A 13,542-nucleotide genomic window follows, 5' to 3' on the forward strand; every position below is an offset into this window, starting at 1 on the left:
TTATACATATACATCTGTTGCCATATCCCTTCCCTCTTACGTCTCCCTACCCCCCACCCTCCCTATCCCACCCCTCCAGGCGGTCACAAAGTACCGATATGATCTCCCTGTGCTATGTGGCTGCTTCCCACTAGCTATCTACCTTACGTTTGGTAGTGTATATATGTCCATGTCTCTCTCTTGCTTTGTCACAGCTTACCCTTCCCCCTCCCCATATCCTCAAGTCCATTCTCTAGTAGGTCTGTGTCTTTATTCCTGTTTTACCCCTAGGTTCTTCATGACATTTTTTTCTTAAATTCCATATATATGTGTTAGCATACGGTATTTGTCTTTCTCCTTCTGACTTACTTCACTCTGTATGACAGACTCTAGGTCTATCCACCTCATTACAAATAGCTCAATTTCGTTTCTTTTTATGGCTGAGTAATATTCCATTGTATATATATGCCACATCTTCTTTATCCATTCATCCGATGATGGACACTTAGGTTGTTTCCATTTCGGGCTATTGTAAATAGAGCTGCAATGAACATTTTGGTACATGACTCTTTTTGAATTCTGGTTTTCTCAGGGTATATGCCCAGTAGTGGGATTGCTGGGTCATATGGTAGTTCTATTTGTAGTTTTTTAAGGAACCTCCATACTGTTCTCCATAGTGGCTGTACCAATTCACATTCCCACCAGCAGTGCAAGAGTGTTCCCTTTTCTCCACACCCTCTCCAGCATTTACTGTTTCTAGATTTTTTGATGATGGCCATTCTGACTGGTGTGAGATGATATCTCATTGTAGTTTTGATTTGCATTTCTCTAATGATTAATGATGTTGAGCATTCTTTCATGTGTTTGTTGGCAGTCTGTATATCTTCTTTGGAGAAATGTCTATTTAGGTCTTCTGCCCATTTTTGGATTGGGTTGTTTGGTTTTTTGTTATTGAGCTGCATGAGCTGCTTATAAATTTTGGAGACTAATTCTTTGTCAGTTGCTTCATTTGCAAATATTTTCTCCCATTCTGAGGGTTGCATTTCATCTTGTTTATGGTTTCCTTTGCTGTGCAAAAGCTTTTAAGTTTCATTAGGTCCCATTTGTTTATTTTTGTTTTTATTTCCATTTCTCTAGGAGGTGGGTTCAAAAGGATCACATCTATACTGTAAGGAGAGACTGGAGAATCACCTATGCCTTTGTTTTCTGCTCAACACTTCTGACAAGTTCAGCAGATGTACAGCCATGACTTGTTTCCAAACATCCAGACCCCTTCACTGGCTCACCACAATTACATGACTGTTAAGTTCTAAGTATTCAAAGAAAGACTGCAGGTGTCCCTTTACTTCTCTCTGGTCCCTTTACCAAACCCCTATATCGCTTATGACATTACTTGTTAATATTCCACATTCCAAATGAAAAATGCAGGTACACAAGTTTGCTAAATTTCACTTAACCAAATAAATTTAATAATAGATAAAATACTTAAATTCCTGCAACACAAAACTTGGTTTTCACATTCATTAGAACATTTTAGAATTACTCAAACATGAGAATTGAAAATGTGTGTGCTATTTGGAAGAGAACTACTGAATTTATTCTCCAGGAGAAAAAGCAGACCTGAAGTATCACATTACTGGAACACTTGAAACATGTTGACAAGTTCTTATCTTCTAAACTTCCATGAAAGCTGCTTGTACAAACTATTTAAAGAATATCTGCCCCTATTAGACAAGCCAGATATCTGATGTATTAAGGAAGTCAGAAGCTGAGTCACTTCACTTCTTTCTGTTGCCTCCAGTTGCTAGAATACTGGCAACTTGCATAAATATATTTAAAATGTCCATGTAGATTCCCAACATCAAACTGATAGGATCATATTTTTTAACTCCATACACTGGTACTACTTCTGCATGCTTGATTACTTTCTGTGTATCATACAGGAGAAATGTGCTGAAAAGAACTAATCCACCATAAATTGCCACTGAGTACAGAGTGGCACCAGCCACAGTGGTAGGTGGAAGAAACACAGATCCTAGTGAGGACACAAAGACGACACCCAGGCCTACACCCAGGGGTGCTCCCATGTTCAAAAACTTCTCACTGGGCACACACATGGCCATGGTGGAGAGGCTTCCCACAATGCCAGCCATGTACCATACAGCTCTGACAAGAAGAGGCCCCCCTAATATCATAAGAAGAGCCACCACTGCACCCATCACACTAGAATGCAGTAACCAAGCAAGATGCTTTGGGCCTGGGCTCCTTACCAGCATTCCAGCTTCAATCATGCATGCAAAGGTTGCACCAGTTGTCACCCAACAGCCTCTCATCATGAAGTTCATGAGAGCAGAAGTTCTGCTCACAGCCAGGGCAGACAAAGCTGTTATGCCAATACTTCCGGCTAAATACATATAGGTGGAATGAATACTATCCTTCACATACTGAGGCCAAATTATAGCTTTTTCAATAGCTCCAATCTCATTAGACATTGGCACTCCCAAGCCATAGTAGCACAAAGCTCCAAGACCAACTGCAGCAATAAACCATCTTTCCATCTGATCAATCTAAAATATTTTTTCCAATGATTGTTCCAAAGCTGTCTCCTTGAGTTCTTGGCTAGTTTTCCCATGCTGAATTCTAATTCTTGTCTTGGTGGCATATTCCCTGCTGGGTGTTAAGAGCCACTGATTCTTTGTGATGGAATTCTTCACAACAGGGGAGGCCTTGGTGAAACCTTGGTGGAAAACCCTGGAAGGTAGTGTCTGGAGACACAAGTCTTGTGGCCAGCATGGTGGTGCACCAGGTTTACCAAGCAGATCTGAAATGCTCAGCCCCTGGTCACCTCAAGCATGCAGTTCCCCTTCTGGGCCGGCGAAACACAGCCATGCACATCTCCCGCATCCTCCACCCACCTCTTACTGACTGCACGTGCCTAAAATAGACTTTAAAACAAACACTGCAACAAAAGACAAAGGAAGGCATTACATAATTATAAAAAGGTCAATCCAAGAAAAGGATATAACATTCATAAATATTTAAGCACCAACATAGAAGCATCTAAGTATATAAAGCAAATATTAACACACACAAAAGGAGAAATAGACAGTAACACAATAATAGTAGAGGAATTTAGTGCCCAACATACATCAACAGACAGATCATCCAGACAGAAAATCAGTAAGAAAACATTGGCTTTAAATGACACAGCAGACCTGATACACCTAATAGACAGATACAGAACATTCCACCCAAAAATTTCATAATACACTTTTTTTTTCAAGTACACATGGAACATTACTCAGGATAGCTCACATGTTAGGACACAAAACAAGTCTCAATAAATTTAAGAAGACTGAAATCATATCAATCATCTTTTCTGACCACAATGGTATGAAACTAGACATCAAGTACAAGAAGAAAACTGGAAAAGACACAAACATGGAAGGACCAAATAACATGCTACTAAACCACCAGTGGATCAGTGAAGAAATCAAAGAGGAAATAAAAAATACCTTGAAACAAATGAAAATGAAAACACAACTTTCCAAAGTCTATGGGACATAGCAAAAGCAGTTCTAAGAGGGAAGTTCATGGTGATACAGGCCTTCCTCAAGAAATAAAAAAAGTCTCAAATAAGCAATGTATCTTTACAGCTAAAGGAACTAGAAAAAGAAGAAAAATGAAGTCCAAAGTTAGTACAAGGAAGAAAATAATAAATATCAGAGCAGGAATACATGAAGTAGAGACTTAAAAAAAAAGATCAATGAAGAGCTAGTTCTTTGAAAAGATAAACAAAATTGATAAACCTTTACCCAGACTCATCAAGAAATAAGAGAGATCCCAAGTAAATAAAATCAGAAATGAAAGGGAAGTTACAAGAAATATCACAGAAATACAAAGCATCATAAGAGACTAGTACAAACAATTATTTGTCAATAAACTGGACAACCTAGAAGAGATGGATAAATTCCTAAAAATATACAGTCTTCTAAGACTCAATCATGAAGAAATAGAAAATCTTAATAGACAAATTACCAATAATAAAATTGAATTAGTAATAATTTAAAAAAAAACACCTCCCAACAAACAGAAGTCAAAGACCAGAAGCCTTCACAGGGGAAATCTACCACACATTTTAAAAAGAGTTAACACCTATCCTTCTCAAACTATTCCAAAAAATTGAAGAGGAAGGAACACTTCCAAACTCATCCAACAAGGCCAGCATCACCCTGATACCAAAATCAACGACACTACAAAAAAAAAAAAAGAAAAGAAAAAGAAAATTACAGGCCAATATACCTGATGAACAAAGATGCAAAAATCCCCAATAAAACACAGAGGGTGAATTCAATAACACATTAAAAGAATCATAGGGGCTTCCCTGGTGGCGCAGTGGTTGGGAGTCTGCCTGCCAATGAAGGGGACGCGGGTTCGCGCCCTGGTCTGGGAAGATCCCACATGCCACGGAGCAACTAGGCCCATGAGCCACAATTACTGAACCTGCGCGTCTGGAGCCTGTGCTCCGCAACAAGAGAGGCCACGATAGTGAGAGGCCCGCGCACCGCGATGAAGAGTGGCCCCCACTCGCCGCAACCAGAGAAAGCCCTCGCACAGAAACGAAGACCCAACACAGCCATAAATAAATAAATTAATTAATTAAAAAAAAAAAAGAATCATAAATCAGATCAACTGGGATTTATCCCAGGGATGCAAGGATGGTTCAATATCAACAAATCAATGTGATATACCATATTAACAAATGAATAAAAATCATATGATCATCTCAATAGATGCAGAAAAAGCATTTGACAAAATTCAACATCCATTTATGATTAAAATAAAAACTCTCAAAAAAGTGGGCACAGAGGGAACATACCTTAACATAATAAAGGCCATGTGACAAACCCACAGCTAACATCATACTCAATGGTGAAAATTCTTCCTCTAAAATCAGGAACGAGACAAGGATACCCACTCTTGCCACTTTTATTCAACATAATATTGGAACTCCTAGCAACAGCAACCAGATAAGAAAAAGAAATAAAAGACATCCAAACTGGAGAAAAAGATGTAAAATGGTCACTATTTGCAGATGACATGATACTATATATAGAATACCCTAAAGACTCTGCCAAAAATTATTAGAACAAATAAATTCAGTAAAGTTGCAGGGTACAAAATTAATATACAGAAATATGTTGCATTTCTATACTCTAATAATGAACTACCAGAAAGAAAAAATTAAGAAAACAATCACATTTACAACTGCATCAAAAAGAATAAAATACATAGGAATAAATTTAACTAAGCAGGTGAAAGACCTGTACTCTGAAAACTATAAGATATTGATGAAAGAAATTAAAGATGAACAAATAAATGGAAAGATATACCTTGCCTGTGGATGGGAAGAATTAATATTGTTAACATGTACATACTACCCAAAGCATTCTATAGATTCAGAGTAATCCCTAGCAAAACACTCATGGCATTCTCCCCAGAACTAGAATAATCCTATAATTTGTATGAAACCACAAAAGATCACAAATATCCAAAGCAATCTTAAGAAAGAAGAACAGGGCTTCCCTGGTGGTGCAGTGGTTGAGAATCCGCCTGTCAGTGCAGGGGACACAGGTTCGATCCCTGGTCCGGGAAGATCCCGCATGCCACGGAGCAACTAAGCCTGTGTGCCACAACTACTGAACCTGCGCTCTAGAGCCCGCGAGCCACAACTACTGAAGGTCGCATGCCTAGAGCCCATGCTCCACAACAAGAGAAGCCACCAGAATGAGAAGCCCACGAACCGCAATGAAGAGTAGCCCCCACTCGCCGCAACCAGAGAAAAACCTGTGCGCAGCAATGAAGACCCAATGCAGCCAGAAAAAATAAATAAAATAAAATAATAAAATAAATTAATTAAAAAAAAAAGAACAAAGCAGGAGGTATTACGCTCCCTGATTTCAAACTATACTACAAAGCTACAGTAATCAAAACAGGATGGCATTGTCACAAGAACAAACATATAGATCAATGGAACGGAATAGGGAGCCCAGAAATAAACCCATACTTATGTGGTCAATTAATCCATGACAAAGGAGGCAAGACTATACCATGGGGAAAAGACAGTCTCTTCAATAAATGGTGTTGAGAAAACTGGACAACTATGCAAAAGAATAAAACTAGACCACTTTCTTACACCATATACAAAAATAAACTCAAAATGGATTAAGGACTTAAATGTAAGACACAAAAGCATAAAACTACTAAAAGAAAACATAGGCAATATGCTCTCTGAAACTGGTCTTAGCAATATTTTTTTTTTTTTTTTGGATCTGTCACCTCAGGCAACGGCAGCAAAAGCAAAAGTAAACAAATAGGACTACATCAAACTAAAAAGTTTTGCACAGCAAAAGAAACCATCAACAAAGCAAAAAGGCCACTTACTGAATGAGAGAAGATATCTGCAAATGATACATCTGATAAGGGATTAATATCCGAATTATATGAAGAACTCATACAACTCAACAACAAAAAAAACAATCCAATTTAAAAAATTGGCTAAGGACCTTAACAGACATTTTTCCAGAGAAGACATACAGGCACATACAGATGTCCAACAGGCACATGAAAAGATGCTCAAGATCACTAACTGGATGGGAAATGCAAATCAAAACCACAATGAGATACCACCTCACACTTGTCAGAACGGCTATTATCAAAAAAGACAACAAATAAAGTGTTGGCGAGGATGTGGAGTAAAAGGAACTCTCACGCACTGTAAATTGGTACAACCACTATGGAAAATAGGATGGAGTTTCCTCAAAGAATTAAAACTAGAACTACCATATGATCCAACAATTCCACCTCTGGGGGCGGGGGAATGGGCAAAATAGGTAAAGGGAATTAAGCGGTACAAACTTCCAATTATAAAATAAATCTCAGGGATGCAAAGTATAGCATAGTGAACATACTTAATAATATTGTAATAACTTTGTATAGTGACAGATGGTAACTAGACTTACTGTGGTTTTCATTTCACAGTGTATAAAAATATCAAATCACTGTGTTGTACACCTGAAACTAATATAATAAATAAAAGACAGCAATCTCAATTCCCAAATGCTTGATAGAATAGAACTCCAATGAAATAAATTCACTGCACAGGCATAACTTGTTTTTTTGTGCTTTGCTTTATTGTGCCTCACGGATACTTTGTTTTTTACAAACGGAAGGTTAGTGGCATCCCTGTGGCAGGCGAGTCTATCAGCACCATTCTTCCCACAGTATTTGCTCACTTCATGTTTCTGTGTCACATTTTGGTAATTCTTGCAATATTTCAAACATTTTCATTATTATTACATTTGTTATGGTGATCTGTGATCAGTTATCTTTGATGTTACTACTATGACTTGCTGAAGGCTCAGATGATGGTTAGTGTTTTTTAGCGGTAAAGTATTTTTTAAATTAAGGTATGTACATTGTTTTTTAAGACACAATGCCATGGTACACTTAATAGACTTCAGTGTAGTGTAAACATAATTTTTATATGCACTAGGAAACCAAAATAATTGTATGACTTGCTTTATCATGATATTCACTTTGTTGTGGTGGTCTGGAGCCAAACATGCAATATCTCCAAGGCATGCCTGTATACCCACACTTTCTAGAATGCATCTAAACTGTAAAGCATACATATATTTATAGTGCCCCAAATTAAACTTATTTTCTAAATATTCAAAGTAAATTACATGAATCTGCTCATACTGATAATCAAATATCAACAAACTGCTAGACTAAACTGGCCATTTGATATGAATAAGACGATACAGTAACTAACAAATACTTTGTGCAAGTACAATAAAATTTAATAGATAGTTACATTTCAGAAAGGGAAGCCCAAGGAACCTGATGTTAATCTCACTTAATGCTTTATCTACCTAGCAAGATATAAACTCAAATATACTTTCTTACCATGATATTGTAGTTGACATTAATGGTCTCATCTTCATAAGGGGCATTCACTTGAACAGGTTTAACACCACTCTTTCCTTTTCTTACAACATCATAGATGGGATTTCGAGGTTGATGGTTTAAGAGAGTTTTTTTCAGTTGCTTTTCCAGAAGTTGTGGAGCATTGTTAACTACTTCAAAAACTCCATAGTCCACATTAAATCTAATTGCCTCTGAGAAGGTCTGCAAAATAAAAGTGTGGAAATACGTCTCACAATTTTAAAAACCAGAAACTCACTGTCTCCAAGAAGACCTGATACTTACATGTATGCATATATACTTACACAAAGTTTTGTATTCTTAATCATTACCTCTTTCCTTTTAGAAGCTTAGAAATCTCTTGACTACAGGTAAGGGAACCCACTGAATCCTTCTTTTCCAAATGTACTTATGCCATGAGATAAGTATCAGGATATATCACGGCAGAAATTCCTTTTGCATAAACCTCTTATCTCCGTGCTTCTTTGGAACTGGAAAGAAATACACACCTGGTCTCTATGAAGCAATGTTATTCTCTTAGAAGGGGGTGGATTCCTAGGGAAGAATGAGTGAAGTAAGAAGAAATAACACTCCTGTTGTCTCTTGTATTCCCAGGAGGCATGAAAGCTAAGTCTCCCTTGCCCAAAAGGAGAAAATTAAGTACAATGTGTTCTTCATTTAAGAATATTTCAACACCGTTCCATTCACTGTGACCAAAAAAAGGAGGGAGAGTGAAAGACAATATTTCTGAGCTTTTCTCAGTAATTACTAAATGCTGCCAACTTTTATTTAAAGTCAGTCAGTTAATATACAACAGTCAGGAGTCTTGAGTTTGAATACCAGCTTGCCAATAAGTAGCTCTGCGACTCTGGGTAAATCACTAACATGTTTGGGGCCTCTATCTCCATAGCAAGTATATGGTGGATTGGCTGTGTCTTTTCTCATTTTGCCCTCCAAATCCAGAATCAGGTCCCTTTTTCAGAATATTAATTTATTTTAGGATTCCTTCAGAGAACTGCATACTCATGTGGTTTAATTTATATATATTTAGCCAGGTAGTAGAAGACATTAAGCCCTTCCCCTTGGATCAGCTAGGGAGAGCAACAATTCTTCCAAGTTTTACTAACAGATTGCTAGATATACTATAGTTAAAATTTAATAAATGGCAGGATGTTATAAAATTGGAGTTAGAAATATATGTGTATATGTATAAATACCTATTATGTGTTTGTGTGTGTATATGTGGGTATATACATATATATATATATATATACACATATATTTTTTAATAAAGACTCATCCGACAGTAAGATGGCATCTTAGGAAGATCCTGAATATGTCTCCTCCAGTGGACACACTGAGTCCACAGCTACATATGGAACAATTTCCTCATAAAGAAGCCAAAATGCTGGCTGAGTGATGACTACACACTGGGCAAACAAGATGCAAACCACATCACACAGGTAGGAGAAGCTGGGACACAACCTTGCCATAAACCCCACCGTGGTGCAGTGACCCTGCGAGGCAACTCGAAACCCAGAGCTTCTCCATGAGGAGCAAAGGGTTCAAACCTCACATCAGGAATCCCAACTTTAAAGACCTGCGCGTGAGAGACGAGCCTCTGATTTTGAAAATCAACAGGGCTCACATCCCAAGACATGAACTGAGATGTGAGACAAGGGAAAGTGGTCCTACAGTCAGCACATAAGGTGAAATCATATTTAGTCAAAACTATCCCTTGAAATCCTTGAAAACACTTAGTATCGTGTTGTTCTATCTTTCAAGAAGTTTATCACAGTCAATTTTTCCTCTGACATTGAAATGTGTCACTACTTCTTTATTTAGGGACCAGATAAAGTGGTGGTCTTGTGTTTAAAGCTCATGTTATACAAAACTATGTATGTTTACCACGAGAATCACCCTCAGCATAAGAAGACGGCTACACTAAGAGGCAAGAGGGATAAGAGCCACTGAGGGAGTGGCAGATTCTCATCTTCCATCTCACACGCTCTCTAGGATGTTCACAGACTGGTCTCTGTGTGTTTGTGGACTGGTAAACAGTCACCCTCACTCTTTAAATCATGCTCGCTCACTCTGCAGAGCACGAATAATTCATTTTGAGTAATAACGCGTCTATGAGGCAAGTCCACTTTAACCCACAATAACTACAATAGAAGTATATACAGACTGGAGTGACGGCACAGAAGGATTTGTTAACTATCTTTAGGAAATTAAGGAAGTTGTATAGAGAAACCTGAGTCTGGAAGAATAAACAGGCAGTCTCAACAGCCAGATGAGGGAGAGAAGGGAATTCAGCAAAAGAAATAGCAAGTGTATCGAGATACATGCACCAACAATAGACAAGGAGCACCAGACAACAGGGCGCTTTTGAGGACCTGCAAGCAGTTTGACGTTGCTGAAGCTTAATATTCGAGGGGAGAATAACATGATGGAAGCCTGGAGAGAAAGGCAGAGGACAAGTTCACCAAGGACTTTCTATTTATGCCATAACTCTCAACTTACTCTCTCAAATCAGTGATTCTCAGAGGGTGTCCCTGGACCAGCAGCATCAGCATCACCTAGGAACCTGTTAGAAATGCAGATTCTTGGGCCTCACCCCATCATCAGAAACTCTGAGGGTGGGTCCCAGTAGTCTGTGTTTAACAAGCCCTCAGGTGATTCTGACGCATGCTCAAGTTTGAGAATCATTGCTTTAGAATGATGGGGAGCCACTGCAGAGTTTTTAACTGGGGGGAGACAGAATCCAGGTTAAGCAAATTTCAAAGCCCACATTCTGTTTCCTACTTCATGCTGACTTTCATGCGTGTTCACATACATGGAAGGGCTGGCCGTCTATGGTCTATACCATCTATGGTCTATAGGAGAAAGAACCCTGGACTTTATTCTCCAAAGTTCTGTTGTCTGCTTAAGAAGAATCTCTCTCACACGTCATGTCCTCTTGTTTTTACCGTTTCTAGGCTTATCTACAAAATTCCTCAAATTAGTTTAGTATGTGACAATAAAAGACATGTAAAGTGGGGGAGATAGAAATGAAGGATGAAGACCTTCCCTCAGAAAGCTGAGCAGGCTGATTTAGAGAACACTCAGCTTTTCATCATATGATAGGAAAAACCTTCAGTTTGAGCCTCAAACCCAATCCTCTGCAAGCTGTTACAGACTGCCCTTTCCCTTACTTAATTTTCTTATTTCAAGGGTATCATTTTCCAAATGTTCTAAAACGAATTGACCTGAAGGTGGTGAAAGCTAACTTTGTAGTACCAGTCATCCATGTGCGAAAAATATTTTCACAGAAAAAGCAAGTGCATGAAAATATTTTTACCACAATAAATTGCTGGTTCCACATTTCTTTGAAAAGAGGAGGAAAAAAAAACCTGTGAATAATTAGTGATGTGCTTTAACTGCCAGCCCAGCACCACTGAAACTTACCGGGTGCCAAATTATTTAGCTGAACAGTATTTAAATTAAAAACTAATGACTAGGTTAATTTAATACATGTTCATCTCTGCTCCAACTCTGTCTCTACTAATTGAGCTCCAAAGCTATATTTTAAACATGCATCTTAGTCAGTGAATGAGAAACATCTGACAACTTGAATATAACAAGTCAGTTACCAATAACAACTTCTTTTAATCTAAGTTTTATTGTCATTTTAGATGCTTAACCATAAACTATTTACTGGACATATTCACCAGTGGGATGGAAGGAATAATGTGCCACATAAAATGCATAGAAAATATCCTTAGTTCAAAAATGAGTTACATTAGGTAATTTGAGTGCTTTATGTTTGAGCTACAAGGCTTATCAAAACACCCATAGGAACAAATGCTGAACTAAGCAGTACTACCCAGGGCTCCAACAACACCTTTAAAAATCAGTCTCTGAGTATTTAAGTCTTGGCAGGGGAAGCCCCAAGTCCTTCATCCCCCACTTCATCCCACCCATTCCCCAAATCCATACTCTCTCTCTTTCTCTCTCGCTCTCCCCTTACCCAACAATCTAACATATAACTCCTTCATAAAGCTGCAAGAAATTATAATAGTTTACAGATTTTAAAAAAGTGTGGAGAATCATTCCAAAAAGAGAAGTTATGGTAAAATTCCAAAGGCACATAGCTAAGCATGGTCTGGCAAACACATGACATACCTATCCTTGCAAGGAGGATAGAGAATAGGCCACCCCTTCAGCTTCTGCAAACCATAAATGTCACAAACATTCTAAACCACCCACAGAGGACCAACCTAAATCTGTATGTGGGCTCATCTACTCAATCCCACAACAGTCACTGAGCATAAAACACACAAAGCAAAACCAAAAGGAAAAAAAAAGGTTTTCACACTATAGCATAGAAGAAAATTTAATAAGCAAACACTTGTCCATAAAGAGTTGACAGCAAAAAAAAAAACCTCCCAGACACCAAATGAAAACAATATCTGAAAGTGAACCTGGCACCAGAACAAACGGAATGAAGTTATGAAAGCTAGGATTTGGAAAGTGCCATAATCATTTATAATAGCAGCAACTGTCCTGGATTCCCCTCATCAAAAAATAACATGGAGGCAGGCTACCAGCCATCAATTTCTGGATCTTACAATGTGTCCCAAGGGTGTAATGGTGTCACGGAAAGAAATGGTGTAGGAGACAGAAAGCCTGATTCCTAGGCCCATTTGTGCCACAATCCAGTTATGGGACCCTGGGCATTGCACTACAGATGTGAAGGAAATCTCAGAAATCTAGATGACTTAAGAGCTCTTTTTGAGAGAGAATGTTATAACATGTGTCTACACTCTCGGGCTTAGGTGTTGGGCCTTTTTTTTTGGAGGGTGCAGGTGGTAGAGAAGCGGAGGCAGATTAGAAGGTTTATTTATTTATTTCAAGGATCTTACATGGAAGACATAAAAATAAGATCGTCCTCAAGAAGTGTAGGGAGATACAGAAGAAAGGGACCTATCCTGGCCCCAGGAAATTTACGGTGTAACTCCTGAGATTAAGAAAGACACTCTTAGAGGAGAAGAAATTAATCAAATTTTCTTTGGCTGAAAAAGTCTAATCTCCCACCCAGTACATATATCCCCTATAAAATACTGCCCCAAATGATTACCTATATGTGAATATCTTCAATCACAGGGAGTTTGGTCCTGCACAAGCCAGCCCATTCTATGGTTAGAAAACAATCTTTAAACGTTTCTTCTAGTGAGTGAAAGTCAATTTCCTCATAAATGCTGGCCCTGGTTCTGCCCTCTAGCTTCACAGAATATGTTAACCCTTCTTCCTCAATCAGAGCTTCAACTACTTGGAAAGAGCGCTTCATTACAACACTTCTACCCATTCCCAAGCCAGGTTCAACACCCACTCGTCTTTCTTTCAACCCTCACTCATCTGACATGGTTTCCAGAGCATCCATTAACAGAGTCTTATTGAGCCTGGTTTGGCAGAGCAACTCTTAACATACCGCACTAAGAATGCAACACAATATTCCAAATGAGGTCTGACAATTCAATCCAATTCAAAAAACCATTTACTGAGTGCCTGCTATGCTCCAGACTAATATTTTTC

General features: G+C 38.4%; 1 protein-coding gene and 1 pseudogene across 2 annotated transcripts in view; both read right to left on the reverse strand.

Annotated features, from left to right (window-relative positions):
* The window catches only part of RGS22 (regulator of G protein signaling 22), a gene marked incomplete at its 3' end in the record, with an annotated part of 163,358 nt that overhangs the window by 131,370 nt on the left and 18,446 nt on the right, over positions 1-13,542 (reverse strand). Inside the window, exon 4 of the mRNA XM_079722154.1 lies at positions 7,951-8,172. Coding sequence (XP_079578280.1) covers positions 7,951-8,172 — 222 coding nt within the window. The remainder of the gene's footprint in view (positions 1-7,950; positions 8,173-13,542) is intronic.
* On the reverse strand, positions 1,758-2,772 carry LOC307065804 (growth hormone-inducible transmembrane protein-like; annotated as a pseudogene). Its single transcript has one exon. The product of its transcript is annotated as a growth hormone-inducible transmembrane protein-like (transcript).

This window comes from Hyperoodon ampullatus (assembly GCF_949752795.1).
Source record: "Hyperoodon ampullatus genome assembly, chromosome: 17".
Taxonomy (NCBI): Eukaryota; Metazoa; Chordata; class Mammalia; order Artiodactyla; family Ziphiidae; genus Hyperoodon; species Hyperoodon ampullatus.